General features: G+C 39.9%; 1 protein-coding gene across 1 annotated transcript in view; it reads left to right on the top strand.

The window, feature by feature from the left end:
* Positions 1-7,371, top strand: part of Gprin3 (GPRIN family member 3) — an 86,556-nt gene extending 79,185 nt beyond the window's left edge. Inside the window, exon 2 of the mRNA XM_021191557.2 lies at positions 1,033-7,371. Coding sequence (XP_021047216.1) covers positions 1,141-3,420 — 2,280 coding nt within the window. The 5' untranslated portion in view covers positions 1,033-1,140 and the 3' untranslated portion in view covers positions 3,421-7,371. The remainder of the gene's footprint in view (positions 1-1,032) is intronic.
* Positions 7,372-14,953: the final 7,582 nt, after the last annotated feature.

Raw genomic sequence — 14,953 nt, 5'->3', positions numbered from 1 at the left:
TCATAAGAACAACTAACCATAGCTGACAAATAATTTGGTTAAATTTCTAAGTTTTATATCTTAGTGTATAGTACTTTACTCAGCAAGTCTGTATTGTTCAGTCTTTAAAAAAAAAAAGCAAATCCAGACCACTATTGGTTTAAGTGTTCAGAGGTTAAGCTATAGCCAGCCACTCATGAGATTGCAATAGCAACACATTCTGCAGATCTTTTGCAAACATCCCTAACACAAGTTTTCAGCCATGTACCTCATTTGCTTTTTTAAATGGGAGAAACCTCAAATCAAACAATGCAGTTCTCACAGTTGTGAACTTGGTACAAGGAAGTCTGACTTCCCAAGCAGAAAGCAAGCTTTGGTCAGAACTGGAAACGTTGGTGAGGTTAAATCTTAACATGGTTTGCCTATCCTACCCTCTAGCATCTTAAGGGTCCAACAGAAACATTCTGTTTCCCTTGAAAGCCCATTTTTGTAATTTATAAGTTGTGTCTGATACTTAATATTCTACCTGCAGTTAATGTTTCTCAGGATCTACATTTATAGATTTTTGTAACATTTTCAAAGAAACACATTTACCACACATCCTGTACTTTATTTTACAGATGAGGAAATAACACAAATGTGGAGTTTCTTCCAAGGTCATTTAGATAGAATCATCCATGGTGGACCTGCATCACGTGTCCTAGCTCCATCCAATGTTGTTCTCAACTTTTCATAATAGAAAAAAGGCTCTAGATTTAACAGAGCATGTAAACCAAACTTGCTGTGTAACTTACTAAACATCAGTATCCCTCTAAGCTTTTGCTTGTTTTGTTTTTTGTTTTTTCAAGACAGGGTTTCTGGCTGTCCTAGAACTCACTCTGTAGACCAGGCTGGCCTTGAACTCAGAAATCCACCTGCCTCTGCCTCCCAAGTGCTGGGATTAAAGGTGTGTGCCACCACGCCCAGCTTGTGTGATCATATTAAAGTGGCAGTTCTATATTTTTTTCCCCAAAAGGTAAGCATATTAATGGGACTGCTTTCTTGATTCCACAGGCCAGTTCGTCCGAGGACTCATCCCTATGGCTTCCCTCTGAGTTTCGACTACTTCCCAGTGGAAAGCATACTTAAGCAGACACTGGAGTGCTCGTGGCAAGAGGTCCCATGGGGACTGTACCTGACCCTCTGAGGGTGACTAAAGCTTCGATAGTGGCAGCTTCTGGGAAGAAAGAGTCTCAAGGGGAGCCGCAGAGTATCTCACCACAACCAGCTCAGCCAGATAAGAATGCTAGTGGCATTGGCAATGCTCCTGCAGAACTCAGCCTCAGGCTCAGTCCAACTGCTCAGGCCCTGATGCAAGCTTGTGTGCCTGAGTCCAGCCAGCAAGACATGGCATCTCCTGGTATCTTCAGTGAAACAGAGCCATTGTCTCCCAAGCAGAAAACACCTGATGACTCCCCGCTTCGTGGAAGCAAGGAGTTGGCAGCACCAGGCCTGAACGCTACTGCACAAAAGGAACTTCTAGTCCAGCACACTCACCATGCCATCCAACGTGACCCACCGAATACTAGCACCTGTGCAGTACCTGAAGGTTCCTTGGTGAAATCCGAGGCAAACTCAAACGGCGAGAACCCTGAAAAGCCAAGTTGTCCTGCCGGGGTCACCTGTTGCAGCAGCAAAAATGAAGAAGGGCACTGTGATTTTCCTTCTCCAGAAAGCAGCCAGGGAATTTTACAGACTCCAGATAGAGCAATGAGGATCCACTCATCCCCTTCTGCAGACAGACCTGAGGGGGAAGGGCAGAAAGTCATCAGTACCACCACAGAGGTGTCCAGTGAACCTCCAGCAAGAGGGGGATGCTCGGAGAACAAACAGCCCTCTGCCACTGCCTTGAACACCACAGCTGAAAGGTCGGAAAACCGTCCGCCGTCCCCCCTCAGCAGCAAAGGGGCCACATGTTCTTCAGAAGCAAGGCAGACACTGCTGCCAGCCCAGTATCCAGTGTCAAGGTTTAAAGAAGCCAGTACAATGACCTGCCAAGCTGAAAGCGAGGCTAAGGAGGTCCCTGGCAGGGCTTGGCAAGATGCTGAGGTACAGGCAGTGGTGAATGTGGAGAGCAGGTCTGTGTGTACGAGCCCCAGTATCCTCCCTGCATACTTCAAGGAAAATCCTGTTCCTGAGCTGGAGAATGGGCAGGAGCAACTGCGCGTCATTTGCCATGGCAAGGGCAGTGGGAACCACTTGTTGGAACTCTCTAATAGCATGGTAGACTCCCAGGAGTCAAGGCAGTGCTCCAACATTGTACCACAGGTGCATATCCAAGCAGCCATTGCCACTCCCGCAGCTTTCAAAGGGGGATGCAAACCAGCGAACCAACCAGCTGAAGGCCTTAAATCCCCACTGATCCATGTGACCTCCAGTCAAAACCCAGAAACAGAGGAAGACCTGCGGTCTTCAGCAAGCCAAGAGGCAATCTCCAGACAGCCTGCAGGTACTAATCCTGATTCCCAGAAAGCTAACCCCATTGGCCAGATTTCCCTCCCGGCAGGGAGTCAAGCTGAGATAAGTCAGGGGTTGGGGAACTCTGGACCCAGGGAACCTGAAATTGTAGTGAAAACTGCAAATGACCACAAAGCAGAGCCAGGCTGCAAACCGTCCAACTCCTGTGGAGGTGCCAACAAAGACCACCCCCCGGAGAGCTTGGACCCCACTGATAAAACAGGTGCAAAGGACAAGAAGCCTGCATCTCCTCTTATCATGAAAGACCATGCACCTGGAGCCACCAGCACCCTAGATGTCAAAACCCTATTGCTAAATCCTAAATCTCAGGGAAACGAAGGTGAGGGACCAGAGGTCAATCCTGCACCCTCCCCAGGGAGGAAGAGCCAACAGAACAACTTGGAAGAACACAGGCAGCCCAAGACAGTCATGAGTCTGAGCCTCCCGTCAGATGGCACAGGTGACTCGAGCCCAGGCTCTGGTAAGAGGACCCCTTCTCTCTCAGTCAAGGCCAGCCCACGCAGGGGCAGTCGGGTCAGCGAGTTCCTGAAGGAGCTCAGTGTGACAGCAGCTGCTGCCCAGGTGGGCCTCACTCCTGGAGAGAAGAAACAGCTGGGTGCAGACTCCAAGCTGCATCTGAAACAGTCCAAGCGAGTGAGGGATGTGGTGTGGGATGACCAGGGCATGACCTGGGAGGTGTACGGTGCTTCCTTGGACCCGGAGTCCCTGGGAGTTGCCATCCAGAACCATTTACAAAGACAAATTAGAGAAAATGAGAAGATAGTTAAAACACAAAGTGACCAGACTCGAAGATCCATTTCCTCAGATTCCTCTTCAAGTAAGAAACTTAAAGGGAGACAACACGGTGTTCTGCAGTCCATGCTGCAAAACTTCCGGCGCCCCAACTGCTGTGTCCGCCCTGCTCCGTCCTCTGTGCTGGACTAAAAGGGAACGGCACTGGTGTATGAGCTGTGGTATTCCTTGAGTCTGTTTGTGTCAAAGCTTACATGTTTGGATTTCTGTTTTGTTTTAGGTTTGTTGTCATAGTTTTCTGAGAGACCTAGGAATAAAAGCAACTATTAGGTTTAAAAATTAGCTATTAGGAATTGTTGGTTTCTCCACAAAACAAATGCTGTTTCCCACTGATAGAATACAAGAGTGAAGCAAAGCTTGCAGCTAGCACGAGTTCAGAAGAAATGATCATCACTGTGGTTTTTAAAGGCATTATTATTTATACACACAAGTCATTCGGTATTATCACCTCAGTCTATCACGGTGGTATTGCCACTAAAATACCTGCTTTACGCTAAAACTAGCAAAAACAACTATTAGCAACACTGTGGTAATGTCTGGTATTACTGAGGTAAGGATGCTAGTACCACAAGAGGATGCTAGAACCACAAAAGTTTAAGTAGCTTTTAAGAACCTTAATGTGATAACTTGAAAAAAAAATGTATGTTATCCCAGGGACAAATAAGATAAAATGAAAATATTCAAAAATGTATAAAAAAAAAACAAATATGAACTGGCTATAGACATCTAAAGCTAGCCCTTTTTATGTGAACAAGTTCTTGTTAGAAAAGTTAGGTATACTTCCAAATATGAATACTGCCTACACTAAACATGAACTTATATGTGTACATTTTTCTGCATTGAAAGCAAAGTGTATCCCTGTGCTTCGGACACCATTGAAATGGTATTTTTTTTTTTTTTTTCACTAGAGGAATTGTCTGTGACTGGAGTCATAAGATTAAGGAGGATAGTTAAATTTTGTATTGTAAGTGTGTCTTTTGCTAACACTTTCTGATTGCTTAAATGTACAACCTAGATTCCTTCAGATTTCTCACTTTTAAGAGGCATACTCTTATACTTCAGAGGTCTTCATGAAATCACAGTTTGAACTTTGGGTGGCCATCTTCCCTCACTGGTTCCTCCAGGATAGACATGCATGGGAACATCCTTGGCACACTGAGTTGGGGTGGCGGCAGCAGCTTGTGCATTGGGGTAAGATGGAGAAGGAACATGGCAAAGGTTTGGGGCAGGCCTTCCTCATCGGCTACACAATGCTAATCTGAAGGTTGCAGCTAACACTTCCGACTTAGATATGGAAGGAAGAGCAACAACCTTTGCTAAAATCACTCCTGATGAGCTAGAAAACAGAACCTGCTGTGTATCTTATTTTTCCTTTAGAGACTCAAGTATCAGTGGTACAACCACATATCTGTTTTGTTTTTCTTTCAGTTTATTTCTATTTTGTAGATTTAAAAACATAAAAATTATACCTGTGCTCTGAATCCTGAGCTATATTGCATTTGACTTCTACAAGAGCAATTTAACTGAGTATGTAGCTGCATAAGTAGGCCACAGTGACAGCACCCTTCGAGTTGGAGAATGATAATTACAGTGTTATACTTGGAACTTATAATGAATTTCTTAATAAGGCACATTTTCAGCTTCTTACTAATTGGCTTCTATTAAGGATGCTTTATAAAGTAGGAATTACTGTCAAATTACCAAATTGCTATATTAATGATTAGAGATTTAGTATAAAACTCTCCCTTTTACTGTAAGTAGTTATTTGCCTCACACACCTTTGCCAGGATTTTTTCTGTCTCCTATCTTACACACACCCAGGCCTTCTGTCACATGTCAGCACCCATACTGTGTATACACAAGCACACAGGAGCAGCTGTCCACAGGGTCCACTCCAGATGGTGGGCCCTAGGAATCTTTAGCCGCAAAGTGCTACAGCAGGCTGTTCCTACGGTCAAATAGGAGAGGAAAGACAGTTCTAATCAGCAATAATATTTGCAGATTTAAAGTAAACATGCAATACATAGATTGTTTAGCCTGAGAGACTTGTAGGTATCTTTTCCAAATTCAGTAAATCAAAACTGCTCACTTTGGTATTGTGCCTCTCAAAGCAAAACCTTAAGAAGAAATATTTGATTAGTAAATTTGGTTTTCTTTAATATGAGAACTAAACTCTTCATTTGGACAAAGACTCTAGAAACATCACAAAATGGCACAAATAGATTTTTGCTTTTTCCTTTTGCATCCTACAAAATTGAGAGGTTTTAGAACAATCCGTGGAAATAACCTCTCCAAATGGATACATTAAGCTGCAAATCTACTCAGGTGTTCATATTATGGTACCTACCCATAGACACTCACATAGTAAAACCTTACTTAAAGTTTTTCTTTTCCATAAGTCCATGACACATAGTCCAACCTTCAGGATATCACTGGGACCTCCTGTCTTCTTCATCCAGGTAGGCACACAATGGCTTTCCTGAAACACTATCTGCTGAGATAGAGTGATATCACTCTATCTGTGTGACATACACTGGTTTAAGAGTTATTTACGCCTATCATTAATTTTTTTCTTTCTTTTAAAAACTTTTTATTGATTCTTTGTGATTTTCACATCATGTACCCCAGTTCCTCTTATCTTCCTCTCCTCTCATAACTGCCATCTACCCTTGCCACCTCCCCCTAAAACAAGCACACACAGGCAAACAAACAAAAATAAAACAAAAACGTAAAAACCATTTCATCATGGAAGCTGTAGTGCGTCACAATGTGACCCACAGTCTATCTCTCTGTCCACACATCTTCACTTGCAAATGTTTATTGCAATGTATCATTGGCCTCGCTCAAGTTCTCTGGCTTCTGTGACACCATCAATATTGGCTCCTCACTGGGACTCCTCCTGGTTATCCTATTGTTGCCCTGTGTCATGGAGATCATCCAGTTTGGATCAGCAGGACCTGCCCTTTTACACACCCCAAGAGTTCGTAGATGATGTAGAGCTCAGATATCACTGAGCCCAGATCTGGGGCTTTGAGTTGACCTACCCCAAATACTATAACATTAATTTCTTTCACATATCATTTGTACCTTCCTGATACATCTTAGATCTTGAAATATAGGTAGTAAATATTTTATTAAAGAAATAAATAGAAAATATTTCTGGCATCAGTAATAAAGGAAGTGGGACTTAGGCTCTGGTAGTTCATTCGCCACTTAAAATGTAAAGATGTTATACCACTTACCAAGAAAATGCTAGAGTTCTTATTTAAACTGTGATTGTTCTGTTTCTATGATCACAAGACAAACACTCCAGCTTCCTCTGTAATTTGTTTATTGTGAATGATTTTATAAGAACATCATTTTTAATTAGTTGGTTTTGATGCCATGGCCACCTGTGTAACATATAGTAAATATTGATCAACTTGCGTTTTGAATCAATGGCATAAAATTTTGTTGCTCAAAGTTAATCAGAACCCATGTGTATGTATGTCAAAATGAAATAGTTCATATGTTTCCTCCATGCAAAGTTCAGCTATACTGAATGGAATTTGATCTTAGATACAATTTTTTTATTCTTTAAAATCATCCAATATACCTTACTTTAGTTATCTATACTTCCTGTGTTATAGATTGAGTATAAAACTGAAGTTGGACTGAATGTGCATGTGAAGCTTCTACGTAAAGTCTGAACTTTGAACTTAAATCCTAATGCAGAAAGATAAGGATAAGGAAGTTGTAGTTTACATGGATCTCAAAGTCTTGGGATTTTGCTGTTCCCAGTTTGTACTGTTTTGCTTCATCATTCTGGCCATTGTGTATATACCGTACCAAACACAGAACACAAGGAGATGTCTACTTTTATTAGAAGGGGATGTATGAGAGTGTGCTTTTAATGTCTCTTGTACAGCCTTCTTTGTATTCACTGTTACATTTACTGCAAATATGTGAGCAATTGGTTTCCTTTTACTTGTACAGTGAAAGTGTTTTTTTTTTTTTAAAGATTCCCTTCTAGTATGACATAATTCACCATATCTCCTGTTTACCTTTTCAGATCAGTATAAAGAAAACAATATATTAGAAATAACATTTGTGTGTAGGTTTATGTGCTTTTATTGAATATTGGCCAATCATGGCCTTATGTAGACTAAGATTTACTAATTATCTACAAGGCTGCCATGGAGATGAGGCTGTCTCCTCTCTCCTGCTTTGTTCTTCGTGGTGTGTGAAAAAATGAGCTTGTGAATTCCCCAGTGTGGTGACACTGAACTCTAAAGTATCTTAAAGTGAGCTGATGATATTGTCACTTTTTTTATCTACATGGTGAATCAATGAATCAGAAACCTTGTTTCTGCCCATATCAGTACCTACTGTGTCACAATTATACCTGAAATTTTTGTTTTCTGTTAGCAGTGTCCTAATTTAATGTGTGGGCAGCCTCTTTTGTTGGTTCTCTCCCAATGCACGTCAGCTGCTGCCCCATGGTAAATGAAACCTGCAGTCTGGGAATCTCCTGCCATCCTTGGGACCACACCCTCCTCTAACAAATTTCTGCAACTGATGAGTGATTCCCGAAAGACATCCCTGCAGACACACAGGCTTACAAAGAACCACACAATGTTGAGCATTTTTGCAAAATAGCTTTGTAAATACTGAAACAGACTTCCATGAACACTATCTTACCTTTGGAACAGAAAGTATTCCTTGCCTATGGGAAACCAAATTTTTGATTTGCAATAACTAAGAACATTAAGGAAAAATTGGAGTGGGAATTTTCTGTCTCATAGTGACATATTGCTATGTTTAACAGTGAACACTCACCAGCTCAGCTCTCACTTGCCACAACCGAATAACCTCTCTCAAAGTAACTCCAGTCCATCTGTGAGCATTTACAAACAAGAGACAATCTGGAAAAGACTTACTATTAAAAAACAACAACAAAAAAAACCAAAAAAACAAAAAAACAAGGTGACAGCAATTATAAAGGAGATACAAATAACTGAGGACTCAGAGAGATGATGTTGGGAACCAGAATGGCACAAGATGTTATTTACACATTTTTTTCCTAAGACTCAGATATCTCAGAAACGAATTTAAGAATAAAGACTGTTGACTATGAAACTAAAGCCAAGCAATATCATGCCCAAAAGAAGCAGTTATACCAGCAAGTGTATCAGCTGTGATCACACATTATGTAATTAAAGTTTGCTCTGTGAAGATTGACAGTAGCTCAAAGGGCACGTGAAGGCAGTTTCAGCTTTCTGTTGGAAAGCCTGATTAGATGCTTCACATGAAGAAGCAGCTCAATGAACATGAGCAAAGATTAGCCCATGTCTGTCTCATGCCAGCCATGGCAGAAGAAGAGCCACTGATTCAAACTCAAGTGAGCTTTAACCAGGAACTTTGTTTAAGAGAGAGAGAGAGAGAGAGAGAGAGAGAGAGAGAGAGAGAGAGAGAGAGAGAGAGATGAATTTATAGAAATTTCTCTTTTCTCTTCCTGGACACTAGCATGTCAGATAAAATTCACTTAACTCAACTCAGCCTAGTTGATTGCAAGACTTATCAATGAGAAACAGGCTGCCAAATGAAAAAGTACTAAAACATGAGCCCTTTTTAGCAAATGAACCTCAAATACTGCCTTACAGAGAATGTTCTAGGTGATTTCTGAATACTAATTATTCATCAAGTGTCTTTCTGGGCTCAAGTTCAAAGTTAATTGGCTGCAAAGTATTGAGAATTAAGTCACATATTTTGCACCTCAGGAAATGACACTGATGATCAACAAAACAGTAATTATGATCAGATTGTCTCATGATCTATGTGTATGAGAGAAAATTAAATGGGGAAGAAGGTCTAATCTAGATCTCTTCAATGTGGGAATATTATCAGTTTTTCCCCCAACTAGAGAGAAAGTTATAATTTGGCTTGGGGGTTGTTTTTGTTTTGTTCTGTTTACATTGCTGCTAGTATTAACTTTTGTGTATTTTTTTTAAATAACCTGTCTCTTCTTTAGAAAAAGTTCTAAGTAGTTCAGCAGTTTCTTCTGATTCACGTAGCTTCTGAAGACACTTTGTGAAGGTGATGTGTGGATGGGCAAAAGGCACTGGACTTCATCCAGAGGCCATCTTGATGACGTCAGTGTAGGCTCACAAGTACTCATTTAGGCCACATCTTGGCATAAGTCACTTTCAATCATGTCTTTAAATGATTTACATATGTTGGGAAATGGCAGTATTCTAGACCTGAACCTCTGTCCTTAGAAGAGAGGAAAGACTAATATGGCTTGCTATAAGGGGGTCTACAGATAAACTGCTTTAAATATAAGAAAAGTCAACAATGCCTGAAAACTCAAGGAAAACTCTCCAGTAGCAGTTACTAAATCTCTATACTTATTTACCTCTGTTGTACTAATATGTGATAATTCTGTAGGTGGTTGTGGAACATTCGTACATCCTATAAGTGTGTACAGTCTGTGGGTGATTGCTTTGCCACTTTTATGTGTAGAAAAAAAAATATAGCATGGTATAGCTCATTTAAAGGCTATTTCCTATCACCAAGTACGTACATGCAGGAAAGCTAATAAAATCAACAAAAATGTGCATGTATGTATTCAGTGACAGAATTAATTCTTTCAGTAGAAAGTCAGGAGGAACTGGGCATAATTTTGCTTTGTTTCTTTATCATCATAAGAGTTGCCAGCAGAATTACCACAAAGGCTGAATAGAGTGGTTGGTACATTGGCATGTTACTAAATATGCCAGAGCTAATTTCATATGCCATTAGTCACTAGTAAGGTCAGTTCTTTGACCACTGGGTTGATTTAGATTCTTCACACATGCTCTGTGTTAAATTGTGTGACAGTATGTGCATACCATGAGTGTGATTGTGTACATACCTTGTATGAATTATCAAAATTATTCAAGCAATTGCAGAAAAGCAGAACAAAGAAATAATAAATCAAAAGCCTCAAAATGGCTAACCAATATGTATTTTCATTTTCTACACATAAAATACATATATAGCCAAATGTAAATAACATATCCAAATAGATGTACACACAAAATGCATTTTATTTAAACTGCTACATTTGAATAAATTATTAACAAAACAACTAATAGTTACATCTTTCATGACTTTCCTATTTTACATATATTAATATTGAAAATGTAATGCTCTTCCTTAAGTGATATTATACCCAAATGGCAGGTTTTACATGTAATAAAAACCCAGCCTATTTAGCATCTCACTAAGTCTGGTATCTGAACAGATTCAGAGTTATTAATGCTATTTTCTAAGTCCAGAACCATATCTGGAAATGATACACACTGAGGAAAACCACTTACATTTTGAAAGCTGAATTTGGGCCTTTACCAATATTTATTTGCATAGCCTGAGAGAAAGCTTACACTTCTGTTGAAGTATCTCCGGATTTCTCTAGTGTATATAATGACACAAAGAAGACACAATCACAGGCCTTATCTTGAAATTAGTAAAACAGTGTGTGCCCAAACCAAAGAGAAATAAGAGATCAAAATTAAAAGCAATTATAGTAAGATATCACAAAAAGACAATCAGGAATTCCTTAAGAAAGACACTGATACACTGTACAGAATAATACCAAGGCCAGTACCATTATCCAATCAGTGGCAATTTGGAACAGAAATTCCTAGTTTATCACAGTTTTTCTTAAGGAATTGATCAAATTTTTTCTCATTTCTTTTCATGGAAAATTATCTATTAAATAAAGTTCAGGACTGACATTGTTAAAAGTTAGTTCAATTTAACCCTGGTTACATGACACTAAACACTGTATTAATTAATTGCTGGGCTAACAATGTAAATGGAAATACCAGAACTGCCCCTTGATAGAGAATTCCGTTCAAAAACTACAAATACAACTTTTCACTAAAGGTTCTGAATAATATTGGAATGCACACATATTCCCTAACATTTGAATATTTCTAGAATATTTTCCTGGGGAAAAGTGAACTAATGCTGGCATTTACGAGTCTGTGTCTGCTGGTGCTGGAGAGATGGCTGTATGGTTAAGAGACCTTACTGTTTCTTCCAGAGAATCTGTGTTTGATTTCTAGCAGGTACATGGCAGCTCACAATCATCTGTAACTCCTGTTCAGATTAGGAAATAAATCAGGTCTTCACACCTGTGAAATGGGCAAAGGCTAATCAACCATACAGACACTGCATGATGACTGTGTCTGGTCAGTTTTCCTGTGATGAACTCCTGAGATCTTGATGTTCACCAATTTCTTTTTCATAAGAGAAATCTGTGTACCTTTGAAAAATGCATATGAATTTCAATATTACTAGAGAATTCTGTAAACATGACAATCATTTGTGTACATCCTCTGAGAAAGATCAAAATGTACTACAATGTTCAATCAATGGAGAAACAGTAATATTCAAAATGCAAAGTATGAGTGTTATGGCATCATGTCTGTCTACAAAGATCATAAACTACCTTCTTTAAGAGAGTTACCATCTCTTGGACATTGTTCACAAATAAAAATGGAAGGTCATGTCGATTGAAAGATAATGATCTCACAAACAGACACTAACCCCCATTTGACAGTCGGTTTTCTAATGGATGTTTAAAATTTTGAGATTCAACTGGTTAGCTACTTTTGTCCTCAAACTTTTTGAAATATTATTTTTTGCATCTCACTTCCCATAATAAATATAATATAAAATAAAATGTTCTATGCTTCTATTATTTTTACTATTATCACCTCTGTTATGCAAACATTCTTTTAGTCCAGGATACATGGTGTCGGTTGATCTCTTGACTAACACTTTTCTACTAGGAATGTGCAGTGAAGCCAAAACAGTTGATCATGAAAAAAATGTGTTTTCTTTAGATTAGAATAGAATTCTCATTGGAACAACAATGACTCCTGATTATCATAAGTACAGGTTCTCCTGCATTTGCTGGAGTGAAGTGGTGAGGAGAGAATATATCTGTGTGTTTATTTTATTTTTCTTTGTGTGCCTATGTGCACATGAGTGTGCACATGCACAATCATGTATGGTGATGGAGATAACAGCTTAGTACTGACAGAACTACGAGCAGAGTGGTGGAATTGTGTATTTCTAACCTGTTTGCTCTTGAATAGTTATCACATCCTTTCATCTTGATTCTCTGAAGGCCAAAGGAAGCCCAATCTTGTCCTCAATTCTGGCTTGATTATTAATTAAATGAACAGTATATTTTCATCCCTTTTTGCTTCTTCAAGTCTGTCTTCAGTTTATCAAAGAACTGTAAAATAGAACTGTTTAAGGTTTATAAATTCAAACTTTCAAAATGGATTGAATCAATTTGCCATAAACTTTAAACAAATAACTGTTTAAAGAGTGATTGCTCCCAAATTTTGTGGAGTCATACAGTCTTCCCAAGTAATATGCACATCTTAATACATGCTGTCTCAATGTCAAACAGTTCTTGGAACTGCTATTACCCAATTCTGTATACTAAGATATTCTTTTTTGACCCAGTTAAACTTCCAGCATCTCCATTCTATGAGACATTATCTAGTATTGGTCATAGGGTGGCTACACCAGATCATTGGTCACCTTACACAGCTCTTCTGCCAATCATTCTCACCATCCATACTTTTAGGTTTGAGAAATGCACAGAGGAGGTCTTCTCAACATCATTTGGCTCACCTGGACTGGCATTAATAAAGCTACCTCTTGTTGATGAAGAAAGATCTCTTTAGACACCTTGCAGGACTGCCTTCTGTGATGATTTGTATATCCTCAGCCAAGGGAGTGGCACTATTAGAGGGTGTGGCCCCATGGGAGTAGGAGTAGCCTTGCTGGAGCAGGTGTGCCACTGTGGGTGTGGGCGTTAAGACCCTCATCCTAACTGCCTGGAAGTCAGTATTCTGCTAGCAGCTTTCAGACAAAGATGTAGAACTCTCAGCTCCTCCTGCATCATGCCTGCCTGGATGCTGCCATGTTCCTGCCTTGATGATAATGGACTAAACCTCTGAACCTCTAAGCCAGCCCCAATTCAATGTTGTCCTTATAAGAATTGCCATGGCCACGGTTTCTGTTCACAGCAATAAAACCCTAAGACAGAAGCTGGTACTGGGAGTAGGGTATTGCTGTGAAAAACCTGATCATGCTTTTGTTTGGAAGAATATAGATTTGGGAACTTTGGATTTGGCAAGTGGTAGAATACTTTAAATGGAACTTACTGGGCTATTCTAGTAGAAATATGGAAGACTTTGTAACTGAGAATGATCTGAATTGTACAAACCTGGCCCAACAGGTTTCTGTGAAGAATTTCAATATGTGGCCTAGAGACTGGTTTGATTATATTTTGGCGAAGAATGTGGCGAATTTTTGAGCTTCTATGAAGAGTCTGCCTGAGTCTAAGGTTAATTACAAAAGAAGTCTCAGAAATGCTCATCATAGACTTTGTTCTCTGGTAAAGTCTAACAAAGAGCATTTTAAACAAGTATAGCAAGATGAGAAAAGAAAAATACAAAGAATATAGTTTGAATTTTAAAGGGACACCAGGAAGTGAAATGAAGCTGAAGCCTATGTTCAATGATATTGAATTAAGGGAATAGTGACCTTGGAGCAAGATCCAACCCAGCTAAATTTAGGTCCAGGCATGGTAGTACAAGCCTTTCATCACAGGGGGCAAAGACAAGCAGATCTCTGAGTTCAAGGCCAGTCTAGAACAGAGTAAGTTCTAGGTGAAGCAAACCTTAAACACAGGCTTTGTGAACCACACCTTTAATCACAGTGCTTAGGAGACAGACATGTAGATCTCTGAGTTCAAAGTCAGTCTACAGAGCAAGTTCCAGGACAGTCAAGCTGAGGCAGTGAAGGAGTTGGAAAATAGAAAGCTGATGATAATGTAATAGAACAAGGGGGCCATGTTTCAGCTCCTACAAGCAAAACTCGGCAGCTTCAGCCACTCTGGCTTTAGAGTGAAAAATAGAAGGGACTACTGGGTCAATTCATGCTGGATAACTGGACCTAAGAAATTAGCAGTGATTTAGAAGAGAGCAGCATTACTGAGGTGAAATCTGGGAAGTGGTTTCTGAGGGCACAAAGAAGCTCTGTTCCAGAGATAGCCAAGATTACAACTCATGCTACAGTAGGACTTGGTAATGTGCAAGAGTCAAACAGAATGGATGCATCTGGAGGACATCATCCTGAGTGAGGTAACCCAATCACAAAAGAACACACATTATATGCACTCACTGATAATCAAACATTAGCCCAGAAACTTGGAATACCCAAGATACAATTTGCAAAACACATGAAACTTAAGAAAAAGGAAGACCGAAGTGTGGGTACTTCACTCTTTCTTAGAATGGGGAACAAAGTATCCATGGAAGAAGTTACAGAGACAAAGTTCAGAGCTGAAACAGAAGGAAGAACGATCCAGAGACTGCCCTACCTGGGGATCCATCCCATATACAACCACCAAATCCAGACACTAGGGCACATGCCAAAAAGATTTTGCTGACAGGACCCTGTCATAGCTCTCTCTTATGAGGTTATGCCAGTGCCTGACAAATACAGAAGTGGATGCTCACAAACATCTATTGGATGGAACAGAGGGCCCCTAATGAAGGAGCTAGAGAAAGTACCCAAGGACCTAAAGGGGTCTGCAACCCCATAGGAGGGC

Source organism: Mus pahari, chromosome 2 (genome assembly GCF_900095145.1).
Source record: "Mus pahari chromosome 2, PAHARI_EIJ_v1.1, whole genome shotgun sequence".
Taxonomy (NCBI): Eukaryota; Metazoa; Chordata; class Mammalia; order Rodentia; family Muridae; genus Mus; species Mus pahari.
The sequence above is the reverse complement of the archived record's forward strand: the minus strand, read 5'-3'. Positions and strand labels throughout refer to the sequence as shown.